The following is a 14,588-nucleotide window of genomic DNA, read 5'->3' on the forward strand; positions in this document are numbered from 1 at the left end:
CCAGATTGCTCACAGTCATCTGATTGAGCTGAAACTTTCCACATCACTACTTTTGATGTGTATGAAGGCACCCACCAAGTTACATTGCAAGTTTCATTGTAGTCAAAAGCCCACAAGGTCAGGAATGGAGTGGTGTCACTATTTGGGAGCATGCTCCATAAACTGTCCCACAATAAAAAAAAATTTCAGCTCTTCTTCATAGCACAATTTTTTCAGTCAATGTCAATATCATTTGCACAGTCTTGGAGAGAAGAAGCAGGGATTTCAGATGATATCAGACAGTGTGACAATACAACTTATAGCTATTGAGCATTAGAGTGATGTATGGTGACATGTAAATTTGTGGGACAGTTTATGTGCGAGCTGTATATATAAAGAAGCCTGGTATTGACTCAGCCGCGAATCAATTCTAGGCGAAAGATCAGCCAATTTCAGTCAAAAAGCAGCAGCTACTAGCTATGTAGAGCCACAGCTGATGCCACAGCCCCTCGGCTTGATCTTTCCGCAGACACCAACGTCGCGACGATAGATACTGCTTCGCTTGGTCACTGCTTTCCTACATCCACTCTTCCCCACACACACTTCATCTTTGTCGACCGACCCACGACCCACAACTCAACTCGAAGATCGACAATTCCTTTCGATACTCTAGCGTTGCATCAATTCTTGGACACCTTGCCAACTCTTCACCTTCGGACACGGAGCGTGTATCCACTCTCCTCTGATCGCAGCTCGACGTCTCCCTTTCTCTTTGGCCCTTGCTCAATCCCAGTCGCAGCTCACATGAGCTCGTAATGCATCTTTCGGCGACCTGAGCCGTTTCAATATCGCAGATAACCGGTCTTTTGCCGCTGGCTTCCAGTGTTGGATAGAGCACTTGCCTCTGTAGCGATGCTGCCATTAACCACAACAAGAGGATGGTGCGCAACAGCGTCATCCCTTGTCACATTCATCCTTCTCAGCATCCTCGCATCTTCCAATATACCAGCTACAGCAAGCCCGACAAAGCAGACGCTGGAACCGCGCTCTCAAATACCCTTCCTCACACATGAAGCATCACCAGAGTCGTACGATGTTCTCGGCTTGCAGCGAGTCAATGTTACACTCGCAGTCATGTCTAGGTGTCCAGACGCTCTTGCATGTGAGGCCGCTTTCGACAAGGTGCTCGATCGAGTCAACGCCAAGACTCGTCTCACTATGAGCTACATTGGCTCCATTGAAAACGACAAGCACAGCAAGTACGGCGCATCCTGCATGCACGGTGATCAGGAGTGTCAAGGCAACATTCAGCAGCTTTGTGTTCAAGATGCTCTCAACCCAGGCCGCGCAGGCCAAGACTTCGACCTCAGTCCAAGCGCTGCACAGAAGCGATCGTGGAACTTCCTCCAATGCCAGAACTATGCCGGCGTCTCCAAGATTGGCGACGAAGAGCTCGCACAAAGATGCTTGCGTCTCGTCGATGGTCCTGAATGGCACAAGGACGGAATCGCTAAATGCGTACATGGCAAGCAAGGGCGCAAGCTTCTCCAAAACAGCATCAAGGCCTCCAAGCATTCCAACCTGACCAGATCCTGTACCATCCTCTTTGAGGGCGGCAACAAATGCGTCCGTGATGGAAACGCCTGGAAGGACTGCGACCTTGGCCATGAGCCTGCTGACTTTATCAATGAGATTCAACGTCTTTGGTCCAAGAAGAACGCCGGGGCCAAGTCAAACATCGAAAGGATGGCAAGCAAGACCACATGGCAGCCCGCCAGCAGGCTTGTTAAGCGTCAATCCTCTCCATCCGTCACCGACGGCGGCGGCTTCAACAATCCTTTTTCAGGCTCAAGCACTCCGCCCAGCGTATTCGTAAGTATTGACCTTTCAAGCCTCGTCCCTTCCACTGTCTTCTCTTGCCAGTCCACACCCCCATTGCCGCGAACACGAGTGGCATCCAACAGCTCGCAGGTAGCCACGCCCGCCACGGCCTTTCGGTCGCTTCGTCTTGTCTCTGTGACCTCAGATGCGTGTCCCTGCTGCAATTTGTGGTCCATGTTGTTCCGTTGCTTCGGTCATTGCTCAGCAGCTCATTCCTTCCTTTTCATCTCTCCCATTTTCCTCGCACCTCTCTCCTTGCTCTTTGGCCGTCACAGACGCTGATCATTGGTTAGTACATCCTACCCTCTTATTTTCTGCCCTTCCAGCAGCGCCCGCAGCCCCAGTGGACCTTGACTGTGACATTACGACTCGTCAAGCGCCAGAATGGCAACGGTTTCCCGTATTCCGGTCCTAATCTTCCCGTCCCTTTTCTTGCTTTCGCCGTCACAGCCATCGCACTCTTCGTCATTGTTGTCTGCTTTGTTCTCCTCAGGATCGTCATGCGCAATCGCCGACTCCGACGTCTCGGTCTGCTTCCTGACGGCGGGCCCTTCGATCGACTCCTCGGCCCTACACGCGAGATTGAGGATACCCTCACTCCACCTAAGCTTCTCGAAGCTCGCATCGCCCATGACTTCCGTCCAGCAGCGTACGATGCTGAAGTCAAAGCCAGAGGATGGGATGCCCTGATGCCCATCTCAGCGGCCGTGCCTCCCGTGCTCTACTCTGACCTCTTCCCTAACAACAGGAACCAAGAGAACGGCGGGGCTACTGCTAGCGGCGATGCTGAGTCTGGCAACCTTGGCGCTCAGAATGGCTTCTCCTATCCGCCGACATCCTCACACACTGGAGGCCTGGCTCGTCGCTTGCACGTTCCCTCCTTCCTGCGACACGACGGGCATGCACACGATGACGCAACCGGCATCGGCCCAAATGGCCCTGGGAATGAAACCGTTTCCAACGCAGCCGATCGCGATTCGAAACGGCCCGCAGACGACACAAGCACACCCGCTTCCGTCAATGTGACAGTGCTGATCGCGATGCCATCACAGCGAACCGTCTTCCCCTGCACTCAGACTCAATACAGCACCGCGGCGCTCACGTCACAGAAATCCCTCAACCTCGACAATGTAGCTTCTGCTAAGATCGATGAGTCCGAAGAGAGCGCCGAAGCAGCAGAGTCGCGCAGCCTCAGGCGAACGGCCAGTATCAAGACTTTCCGCACAGCCGCTTCCGCCAAGAGCATAGCTGATGCACGACGGGAAGCCTTCTTCAATAAGATGACCGAGGATGAAGGCAACGTCGCTGCCAATGACCTTCCGAGCACCCTGTTTGACGATGAAGACGAGGAAGAGTTGCCAGAGCTCGTGTTCGGTACAGCCAGCGTGCCCATCTTCACTCGGATCCCTGGTTATGCCGCTACCGGAAGGGAGCCCTTTTCAGGTATTGTGGAAGCATATCAGCCGCTTCGCTCAGAGCTTATTCGACTGGTCACCGGCGCTCACGAGGCACGCGAACGCAAGGCGGCAATGGAAGCTGCAGCGAAGCAGGCGGAGGAAGACGCTGCCAAGGCGGATGAGACCACTATCGACGAGAGGTCAACCAACCAAGCTCAGGCTGCTGCTGCCGGCGCCAACACGGGCAGATTGGCAGCCGACGGTCACCGTATCAGTGCCAGCGAGACGATCGACAGCGAGACAGCTGCCATCATTGGTTCGCCAGATATGGCCACTGTCCCCACCGCGCACCAGGAAGGTCTTGGCAACGTCGTCAGTCGCATGATTATGCCTGAGCCTGCTATTGCTCAGCATGGCACCTCTACCTCGTCCCCGGTCCCAGCATCAACCATCAGAGGAGACACGCATCGCTTCTCGGAGGATCCGCGACCCAGCATTGGTGTCAATTCGAACTTGTCGCGCGATGAGACCGTCACGCCTGGACCGGGCGATGCGAACGCAGCACCCTACAACACTTCTTCGCTCACCTTGGATCCTTTACTCGGCGATAATGCCGGCGCATTCAACAACAGCGGCAACCTGCGCAGCACAAATGTTCCCGAACGAAGTGCATGAGTGATGCTCGTTTCTGGAAGATCCTCGTCCACTTTTGTATTTATGTCATGTATGATAGGATTCCAAGATACCACACCCTCTTCCGCTTTGTAGCCTTTCAAGGCTTCGAAGCCTCTCAGCGTGCCAAACGTGCTTCAAGCATGCGAGAACGAACAACGTGACTCGTAGTTCGTCGATGGCAATGTCGTGGTATTTGATCATGAAAAGGTATATTGACGAACAATCGTGAGGGCGTGAAATGGTATAAAGAATCAAATGTAGCGAGAGAACGAGGCAGTTAGAAGACGTCCAAGACGTGACTTCCGTTCACAGACAGAGGCCTTCGCTTCCGTTCAAAAGCCGAGACCTTCAAGCTCCGGCAACGCCACGGAGGAAGGCTCTGCGACCAATGCCAAGACTGTCAATATGGAGAATTGAATAGCGTTGTTCGTTGGACGAAGTCGAAGGCTGCGCTGCTGCTTGCTCGACTTTCGCACTTTCGGCGATTACATCTTTGCTGGCCGCGGAGAGAGGAGCAGAGATGTTGAAGCCATTCACAGCGGAAGGAACTGGTCGCTTGCGGCGATAGACGGGACGAGGGGTTGAGCTGAGACTGTTGGGGTCGAACTCAGGGATGGCGTACTCCCATTCTTCTGCCCTAGATGGGTCTCCAAGGCTATCGGCGTTAGTAGGCGAAGTGGCCGGAGCAGAGTTGAAGCTGAACAGGTTGGTGACCCAGTCCGACGCATCACTGAGCAGGCCGCCAAATGCAGGTAGACGGAGGCCAGAGAGGTACGAACTCGAAGGAGGGGCATCAGCTGCCTTCGATGCGGCCGCTGCAGCATTTGTCGCCGACTGAGGGGAAGTTGATGACAGGCCGAAGAAGGAGAGCAAATGCTGAGGAAGAAGCGGCACGTAGCCAAGAACATTCGAAGCTACTTCGCTCGTCTTGGCTGAAGCCTGTAATTCTATGACTCTGTCTTGATCGGCCGCAGCTCCGGTATCAAGCCCTGCACTTCTGATTAAGCTAGCGCCTATTCGACTCGACCCAGCAAGGAACTCAATGAGCACCGTTCCACCCTGCATGTTCATGATCCTCTCTGCGCGCTGGTTCTGTTGCCGCAGCCTCTTTTTCTTCTTCTGCGCTTCGCGAGCTTTGTCTTGGGCTGAGAGAAGCTCGATGGCAGATCCATCGACAGACGATGGCGGACTCGACAGAATCGAGGAGGGGTAGAAGCCAGCATCACCACGAGCGGCGAGATGGGTGTATGGAGCATCGATGGGAAGCTGACCGGCATCCAGGGCTTCACGCCAGACGCGGTCTTCGATGGAACGCACTTCATCGGTACGTAGAGCTGAGCGGGGGAGGTGGTGGCCAGGTCCTGTTGGGCGAATCAGAAGCGGGGCGACGTTGTCAGCTTCGCCTTCCGCAGTAGCTGAAGAGGCGATCGGCGGTGCGTCATCTCCAGCTCCTGTGGAGTCTTCATTGTCGGAGAGAGCCTCGAAAGCAGTCTCGGCTTTACTCGTGCGATCCGACATCTCACTAGCCTGTCGGGACTTGATGCCCTGTCTAGGCTGTGTGACTTGAGCCGCAGCAGCAGACTTGGCGCTCGGCTTCTTCTTCCCTTTGGCTCGAGCTTTACGCCACATTCGGACAGCAGGTCCTCCGACCGTGCTGCCACTAGCGTCAGACTCGACATCATCGTCGTCAATACGGCGAGCCTTGCCTTGGTCTTGGAGCAGTTCGGGTCGATGTCTTTCGATATTCTTGGCTGTTTTGCCTCGCATTGAGATGAAGCTAGTCGGAAGATTGTCATGTGTAATGCTACGAGCATCAATCTCCAGCGCATCCGAGTCGTAGCTGGACACGGCTTCGGTATCGGACTCTGCGCTGAAGAAAGCCGCTGATGCTGTGCTAGTGCATCGAGAGGGAGGAGTGTCCGCAGTGATATCTGTGGGTCTGCTAGCAGCTCGGAGTGCTAGCTGTTTCAGCGGCAAGGGAGGGGGTGCAAAGGTGTTGACATCGAGGATCGATCGTGGTTCCGTCTGGATGTTTGGCATCACGACGGGAGGAGTAGGTGCGGCCACGGTAGAAGACGCAACGGCGGCATCTCGATAAACGGGGGCAGGGCGATGTATGAACGTGTTGGGCCGAGGAGTCGTTATGTCCCGATCGCTTGAACTGGTTTCTGGAAGTTCAGGCTCTTCCGGTGTTGAGGCAGGTGCGGTCTGCATGCCGAGAAGGTCTTCAGCGCCCTTGCTATGTAGAATGCGAGTGTGTTCGTCGAGAGGAGTCTGAATCTCCTCTTTGTCCTCGGCATTCGCTTCAACTTGGTCACTGCTGGTCATGGCAGCCACGTCAACAGGCTGTGAGATGCCGGTCGAAGAAGAGTGTAGATTGATGTCAGAAGCGAGAACACCGATGATCTGACCGGTGAGGTTATCAACAGCAATAAGACTGTTTCTATATTCGGAGATGGCTGTAGTACGAGGAGCGTTGTGCATAATCACTTCTGGGCCGTCTCCGATGGTGACAGAAGACGATGCATGGCGAAGGTGTCTTGAGCGTACTGTGAGTTGTGATGTTGTTGGAGTTGCGCCATCATCGACATAGGTTTTAAGTGCTGGGTCGGCACTCTGGTCTTGTGACGAAGTGAGCGTGTCCTGAAAAGCATCCAAGGCGTCGATGTCTGCAGAAGTTGCTTTCGTGGAGATGCAGCTCTCACCACGGAGATGCTCTGGCTCGACAGGGACCTGCGGGATGGCGTGCAGGCGTCTTGCAACTGAAAAAGCCGCAGGGGAGGTAGACTGGATAGCGACGAAGGCATCAGTGGGCAGTTGCCCTTTGAGAATGGTAGGCGTCAGAGCAGATGCTGACGGAAGGGCAACAAAGGTGTCCCTCCATGGATAGCCGCTGTCTTCCTCCAGCCAAGGCGGCAGTGGCGGGACAGGAGCAGGGTATGACTGCAAGAGGTTCTGCACGTGAAGAACGATGGGAGCGGGGGTACTGATGAGCCACACGGTCCAGATAGCGCGTCGACCAACACGATCCTTCTCCCATCTGTATCTGTCGAAGGCGCCTTCTTCTCCAACATTTTCAAAGAACCAGAAACTGCCGCCGTCCAAGCCTTTCAAGCCAGCGCCCAGACCCGGGTAGAGGGTGCGATCTGCGGCATCAAAGCCCTTGATCTGAGACTGGGAGATAAGCTGTCCAGAGACAGGATCCCGTTGAAAAGAGCGGAATGGAAGAACGAATCGACGTGCGGCCCCTTGCAGCTTTGCGTCTTGGATTCCGACAGATAAGACGAGTGTTGCAATGGTCGGATCAAGCGGGTCGGGAACCATGAGGACGGACAATGGGCCATAAACATCGGTGAGGACAACGTCTGTGTTCGAGATGCGCCCAGCACCCAAAGAATCTGTTGGCACATGCCCGTTGAGACGTGTTGGAGGTTTCAGCGGCGGAATAGTCTTGATCAGCCTGGCCGCGGGATGATTGAAGAGGGTCAGAGTTGGAAGTGACCGGTGCTGTCCTCCCGGACGAGAGCGTGTCGTCGAAGAGGCCATGGCGGTATCGCCTCTCGCTATGTGAAGATGTTGGCTCTTTGCTGATCTCAAGTATGCTTTAACCGACCCTTGTCTTGGGTGTGCGTATGAAGGTGGGTATCGAGGTTATTCCTATGCTGGCTGACTGTCCGAATAGGGGGAGATTGATGGAGGTAATCTTGAGGCAGCTGCTAATGACGGATCATCGTGTTCGAAATCCTTGAAAGATCTGACCTAGTTCGATCAAGCGTCAGCGTGTTGGCCAGGGGTCTGTCGTTGATGGTGGGAGGGGGTCGAGGAGGAGGAGGAGGAGGAAGCGGGATACCCCTGAGTGAATAAATGGCTTTTAAGCGAATGATCTGCAGCAGGATCCAGTTTTGTATTGCCAGTCTCTTCAGCTGTATTACACCAACAGGGGCAGTCAATACAAACGCGAGCTGCCCCTCTCCACTTGGACCCTGTCTGCATACGCGCGCGCCTTTTCGAGTCTCAGTGTTGTAGTTGTAGTTGTTGTTTTTGTTTTTGGAAAATATGTTGCTGGTAGTGATCTCACATTCCAATCAAAAAAAAAAAAAAAAAAAAAAAAAAAAAAAAAAAAAAAAAAAAAAAAAAAAAAAAAAAAAAGGTCTCGAATCGATTGTGCGAGAAGGTTATGGAAAAATGTCACGCCAACGCTGTGTACACAGATTCATTAGCTGCAACCAACATAGGCAGCTATGTACCTTGCGCACTGTTCGACAAAGAGCTCCCTTCGATCCCGGAGCGTCCATGTTCGGCGTCGATCGAGCATCCTGCTGTTTGCTACCTACTTGCTTTCTTTCGCAAGAGTGAGCAAGGTTGTCGTATTCAGGGTCCAAACGCAGCTGAGAGAGTTAGCTTCGGTTATCAATTTGGCTGACTCCACGGAATTAAACATGTGTGGAAGCTTTTCGATGCCGGTCGAAGCCAAGACAGAAGTCTGCTTCGGGATCTCACCTTGCCCACACCTTGCTCTTGATCAACTCCACACACTTCTCTTTTCAACCATCATCACATCTGAACACTTCCCCTCCTATCATCGGTACTCTGTGAACTATCAAGATGGAGAACACCACCTCCTCTTCATACCCCAGCGATCGCCTCCAGTCAAACAACGATGAGAGCCAGCTGAACGACGCTGCTTCCGAGCCCTCTGCTTCCACGACGCAGCCGACAGCAGTGAATACGACATCAGACACATCCTATACCGACGCTTTCGCTTCGACGTCTGAAGGATCTTCGACCTCTGATGCAGTAACTAACGCAGCCCCAAGCTCCTCGACTGCTCAGCAGACACCTTCCGCACTACCACAGATCCAGCCAGCTCCCGGAACAACGCTATGGGACAACTTCACCGCCAGCTTCCGTAATGTGATCCAACGTGATCCCGCGTCATCCGCACAGAATCCTCAGTCATCCAGCTCCATAGACCCCGCCGCGCCTGCATCTCAATCAGGCACACAAGCTTCCCCTTCCGCAGCGAACACTCATTTTCATCCTTCCACCGCTGCATCGAATTTTGCCTCACACTCAGCCGAATCAGCACAAATGCAAGCCATGTCCCGTCAGTCCTCTGACTCTGCTCCAGATGCTAGCGGAGCGCCTGTATACTTCCGTCTGCCCTTCAGCGGACCCGATGGCAACCCTGCACTCCTCGCCTTCCATCCACAGCCACTGTCGCAGCGAGACGTGCAGCCAGGAGCACCCCCTTCGACCGCTGCTCCTACCACATCTTCTCAAGCTACCAACTCGCAGCCATCTTCTCACTCTCAACAGGGCGCTACTCAGTCCCATACTTACCCCACTGGTCTGCCAGGTACCGCTCCTAATACCACTCAAGACCAGGCTCGACCAGGCTCGCATCCTCATCCTGACGGCCATGTCCCCGTCTCGCCCATTTTCGTACCTTTTGGAGCGTCCCCACTCCCATTCTCTTTCCTCTATGATCAGCATACCGATCTCGCATGGCCAATAGCACAACTCACCCCAGGAAGTCCTCCAGGCGGACCTTCTCCAGAAGCTCCAGAGTCGCAGCAGCCACGTCTTGTTGCTGGTCCACCCTTCCGCATCCTTCTCGACATCCACTTTGCTGCCCCTCCCGAGCCCGAACAGCCCCATCCTGAAAAGGCTGCCAAGTACGTCAAGCAGCTCGAGCGTGCCGATGCTGAGTTGCGAGCTCGTATGGCCAGGCTAGGTATGGGCAGCATCGGTGGGTTTGCAGATACTGCAGCTAGCGACGATCAGGATGCCTTGATCGGATGCGGTGTCTGTCTCGACAACTACGAGGCTGAGGACCGACCAGAGTGGATTGACGGTCCCAAGAGTCAAGATGAAGCCGTCGTAGCTGTGCCTTGCCCTGGCCATCACACTTTACACGCTCGATGTCTTCGCGAGTGGCTCCAGAAGCTACCTCCTTCTCAGTGGACATGCCCTTTTTGTCGAGCGACCCTTAGTCCCGATTCATCTCACCGTCCGGCGCAGACTTCCTCCAGTACAAGTGCTAGCACCACTTCTTCTCGCACATCTCCCAAGGCAAAACTATCCGTTTCTGCTCCTGTACGCTCTACTCTTCGAGACGACGTTCGAGCACGCGAGCGCCAGCGCGGTTGGAGATGCGATGCCCCCGCCTGCTTGCCACGCTACCCCGTTTCATCCCGTAGTGAAGACGGTCATCTTGATCTTCCTGAGACTACCGACAGAATGACGACCGACCTGGTAAAGCTTACTCCATGTCGACACGAGGTTCATCTTGATTGTCTCTGCACTAGCATGCGTGTTGAGAACGACCTCCGCAGCGCCGACGATTTCGACGCCATCATGGGCCTCTCGGACGATGCCGCTGACGGCGAATCCAGCCAGCACGCCGCAGGAATAGCGAAATCTTTTCTCGAGGATGGGGATGAGCGTGACACCTTAGGCAAGTGGGTCACCTGCCCGGCCTGTCGCAAGGAGTGCTGGGCCGAACTGCCGCTCCGACGCAAACCTCAGCGTCCTGTTGCCGACTCCTCTGCGCAGCAGACCTCCCTAGCTGCGCCTCAAGCGGACCGAAATACCTGTGCCGTCAGCGACGAGTTCGCTTCGCCTCTGGAGATGCCAGAGGTGGACTCCGGAAACAAAGCTCCGCAACTGGCTGGGCCAGTCCATGGCGACCAGACCTGGGAACAAGGTAGCAGAGACGCGGCTTTTGCCTCGGGAGATCACGAGGAGGAGGCAGTCGTTGACGCTATGCTCCTTTCGAGCTGATCGAACCAACTTCGGTCCATGACTCGACCAGCATATACTCACACCAGCAGCGTGGTCCAGCAGACTCTTCTATGTGGCCTTCTTTCGAAACAACATTGAAGCAAGCATCTATTTGTCTGAATCATCTCTACCTTCCTTTTGCATGCTTCCACAATTAACAAGTCGCAGCTGTCTCTGCATAAGTGTACTATCCAACTGTTCTCTGTGCGTAATGAACTCATCGTCGTCATCATGTGCGTTTCGGACAGTGTACTTGAGCTTGTGGCCGATGTCGTCTAGCTAAAGAGGAATCGTATCAAGGAGAGACAATTGAAAACGTTAGATAAGTGAAGCCGACTTTTCCTAATGCGTATATGTAATTTATTATTTCTACTACAACACATTGATGGGCCAATCGTATAGTGGCTTATTATGCTGTCTTAGGGTTATACGGTTGCTGTGAAGCAGTCTCGATCCTAAGTTGACAGAGGTCCCCGGTTCGATTCCGGGTTGGCCCCATGCTTTTTGTTTTGGAACCTCTTCTTAGATCCTTCTCTGTCGGCAAATCCAATTCAGGGCTGCTCCACTTGTGTCAGTCTGCAGTCGTGAGTCCATGGCAGCCCTCCACATCAATGCCAAAGTCGACCGTCACCGCCATCATCACACGCACCATCCATCCATTTGAACTTCTGTCTCATATCCTTTCCTTGTCAAGTAGCTCGCAGCGGCTGACGAGCAATCCCGACGACCACAGTCGTCCTCAAGGGCTAAGTGAAAGACTGACTGTTCAAATCAACTTCCGTCTCATACCTTGCCTGAGGGCATTTCAGCATGTCCACATCGCCTTCACCGAAGAGGACAGAAGAGGCCCAGTATCCGACATTCTCGACACAACCGTCACATCTCTCCCTCCACCATGCCGACCCTCATGATGACGATGATACCCAGCAACCTGCTTCATCTTCCTCGGCAAGCCAACTCGACACCACACCGAACCACGGTCAGCCTGCTCAGAGCTCAAAAGCCAACTCATATCGCTCCCGATCGCAACACATACATGCCGACGATCCGGAAGAAGCGGACAGCGACGCAGCCTCCGAATTCGATGCTTTTATGCGCCAAGGCCGGATCGATGTAGGCCAAGCGTGGGACGACAGCAGCGACGAAGACGACAACGGCTATCCTCTGCATCAAGATCGCACACTGCCACTGTCAGCGACTGGAAGCAGTGCCGCACGGAGAGGCAGAAGAAGAGCAAGGAAAGACCGTCCAGAATCGGTGTTGCAGACCTTGCGACGGTCACGCGAGCATCGAAAAGCATGGTGGAAGTTTCTCACCAATCCTAGCACCCCTGCTAGTCTTTCAGCTCCCCACGTATCAGCAAACCTGTTCTCAGCCAGCTTGCATCCCGCTGTGCTACTTTCAATGCCCCACTACTTTGCACGCACTGGTGTATTGCTCGGAACTATCGGTCTGGTTGGTGTAGCTAGCTTAGGAGGAGTCGGTGGAGGTCTATGGGTTGTGCTCAGTCGCTACGTCAATGGCAGCTCAATAGAAGCGATTGTAGGTGCTAGCTTTGGCAGGTATACACCCTGGAAAGGAGGTCTCGGTAGAGTCGTATCGGGACTGCTGCTCGCCCTCTATGCAACGGGAAGCGCCATCATCGGCTACTTTGCCCTCGCAGATCTTCTCCTACAGGTGTTCTTCAACTACGCTCCTCGTGGCGTACCTCTGCATGACCGCGCCTTTGTAACGCTAGTCGTCGGCGGTGCCATCTCGGTGCCGCTTGTCATCTTTCCGCTCGCCAAGCGTAACGTCATCCGCCTCAACACATTCTTCTCTCTAACGTTCTACCCCATCATCATTACCATCACTCTCGTCAAGATCTACGCCAGAACCCCGTCAGTAGGAGACGCCTCATTATCACACACCACACAGGCATTCTATTCCGAGAGAGCCAACTATGGTCGTAGTGATCGATGGCCGAATGTCAACCCTTTGCATCCACCCTCGATCTGGGCGCCTATCTCACTTCTGCCATTGATGACGCTCAGTGCATGCCCTTTGCAGATCCTGGCACATCAACGCAGCCTGCGTCGGATTGGCACCTCCCGCTCCAATGTCAAAGCTTTCCTTGGCGCACAAGCTGGACAGGTCATCTTCATCATCACCATGGGCATCCTCTTTGGCGTTGTGGCAGGTGTCAATGGTGTTCAAGGCCGGCTGCGGAAGGAGGTTCACCCAAATCTGTTTGCATCGCTTCCGAACGACGATCACTGGATCAATGTGGCGCGCATCCTGTTTGTGGCAATCCTGGCCACCCATTTAGCCATCTGCTTGACGACCGCCCGTTCATCGTGGGGTCGATTGCTACGCCTGCTCAACTTGAACCCGCTTCGCAAGCGCCGACCGCCCATCCGGCTTCCTGACGATGAGCCAACAGCAACCCCTTCGCTTGCCGCAGGAATGAGCGCCGAGATTGCAGCTTCCAATGCTGAAACCGGACACCACGCGGCACAAGATGGTTCTCAAATAGGCAAGTGGAAGCGCAGGTGGGGCAAGCCCGCACGCAATGCATTGGCGGGTCTCTTGCTATGGGGCATCACCGCTTCGAGCGCCTATCTGTCGGGAGCAGGCGGGTTTCGAAGGAGCGAAAAGGAAGGCGAGGAAGCTAGGTTCACGCGAGCGTCCGAGGTGCTGGGTCTCATCGGTGCCGGTGTCGGCTTTGTGATGCCCGGCCTTGTGTGGATGATTCTGTTCCACATCCGACGTCCGCGTGCAATACTGCCGCCATTCGCAAGCGATATCGGCAAGACAGCGTCCGCCTACTTTTCCGGACCGCTCTCGATGCTGGCACGCAACCGTAAGTACCTGTTTGGCTCGAGGGGAGCTTCGGGTCAAGGAGTGGTGGCTGAGAGGCAGCCATTGTTGGGTGATCAAGGAGAAGTCGTCGAAGAGGATGAACAAGGTGAAGGGACAACGCCATCGCAACTCGCAGCAAACCAACTTCCAGAATTACACTCGCACCGTTCGAGCCGACACAGTGCTTCCATGACGCTGGATCGGGACTCACCGTCGATTCCAAGTCATTTAACCGAACAGACCAACCAAGATAGGGACGAAGCGACCACCATCCTTCTGGCACGTAAGGAACGTCAGCTTCAACGCAGAACACGTGGAAAGCGCATCTACCAGGATGTCGTCGTTTTCGCAGCTGTCCTGCCTTTCGGCTTTGCATTGCTCATCCTCGGAGCTATCGAGCTACACCGTGGCGGCTACTGAAAGCTGTGGTCTGCTTCGAGCTGGATTCTGTGCTTTGCTGCGGTCGAGTGACCAGGAAGGTCTGCCATCTTTCATTGTCGCCGTCAGATTGCCTAGACAGGTCATGTATCAGCCTTGGTAGGATCGCGTATTGGACAAGGGTGTTCTCTTCGGAATCCGACATCTGTGTTCCTGACAATAACCTGCAGTGCCATTTTTTTCTTTTGTTTTTCTTTTGTTTTTCTTTTGCCGGCGAAAACTGTGTCGCAGTTGAAGCTATACCGTGCACCTCCTCGTCCGAGCCACGTTCTAGCTCTTTCGTACTAGTGTGTTGTAGATGTAATGCTTAGTATTTTATTGTGCACTATTGCTACAGGGTTGTGTATATATACCTTCATCCTGTTAATGAGATGGCTTGTTGTTCTCCTTTGGGTCATGCCCACTTTGTAGTATCTCGGCATTTTCCTTTCATATGCTTCTCCTGATTGGTCGCCACTCAACTCAGTATGCATGCAGGGGATCAGTCTGTTGGTTACTCGCTTCTCTCGCATATTGGTTATCCCAGTGACTCTTCAACTCCCCCCCTCGCCAGCATGACCAAACCCATTGCTCGAGCTAGGCATGTGGTCT

At 54.1% G+C, this 14,588-nt stretch overlaps 4 protein-coding genes and 1 non-coding gene across 5 annotated transcripts; 4 read left to right on the top strand and 1 right to left on the bottom strand.

Annotated features, from left to right (window-relative positions):
* Positions 1-891: 891 nt before the first annotated feature.
* On the top strand, positions 892-3,932 carry UHO2_07107 (uncharacterized protein; the record flags this gene model as incomplete). Its single annotated transcript, XM_041556563.1, has 2 exons — positions 892-1,855; positions 2,302-3,932. 2 exons carry the CDS (start codon positions 892-894, stop codon positions 3,930-3,932), a joined length of 2,595 nt encoding a protein of 864 aa, XP_041412497.1.
* Positions 3,933-4,280: 348 nt separating this feature from the next.
* On the bottom strand, positions 4,281-7,478 carry UHO2_07108 (related to conserved hypothetical protein; the record flags this gene model as incomplete). Its single annotated transcript, XM_041556564.1, has 1 exon — positions 4,281-7,478. The coding sequence occupies one exon, from the start codon at positions 7,476-7,478 to the stop codon at positions 4,281-4,283; it is 3,198 nt and encodes a 1,065-aa protein (XP_041412498.1).
* A 1,059-nt stretch (positions 7,479-8,537) lies between these two features.
* Positions 8,538-10,718, top strand: UHO2_07109 (related to conserved hypothetical protein; the record flags this gene model as incomplete). The annotated part of the gene is made up of 1 exon (XM_041556565.1): positions 8,538-10,718. One exon carries the CDS (start codon positions 8,538-8,540, stop codon positions 10,716-10,718), a length of 2,181 nt encoding a protein of 726 aa, XP_041412499.1.
* Positions 10,719-11,105: 387 nt separating this feature from the next.
* tRNA-Pseudo(AGG) lies at positions 11,106-11,215 on the top strand. The gene has a single exon. It is a non-coding gene (tRNA).
* Positions 11,216-11,528: 313 nt separating this feature from the next.
* Positions 11,529-13,979, top strand: UHO2_07110 (uncharacterized protein; the record flags this gene model as incomplete). Its single annotated transcript, XM_041556566.1, has 1 exon — positions 11,529-13,979. One exon carries the CDS (start codon positions 11,529-11,531, stop codon positions 13,977-13,979), a length of 2,451 nt encoding a protein of 816 aa, XP_041412500.1.
* Positions 13,980-14,588: the final 609 nt, after the last annotated feature.

The sequence above is a fragment of the Ustilago hordei genome (genome assembly GCF_900519145.1).
Source record: "Ustilago hordei strain Uho2 genome assembly, contig: UHO2_contig_23, whole genome shotgun sequence".
In the NCBI taxonomy this organism is placed as follows: domain Eukaryota; kingdom Fungi; phylum Basidiomycota; class Ustilaginomycetes; order Ustilaginales; family Ustilaginaceae; genus Ustilago; species Ustilago hordei.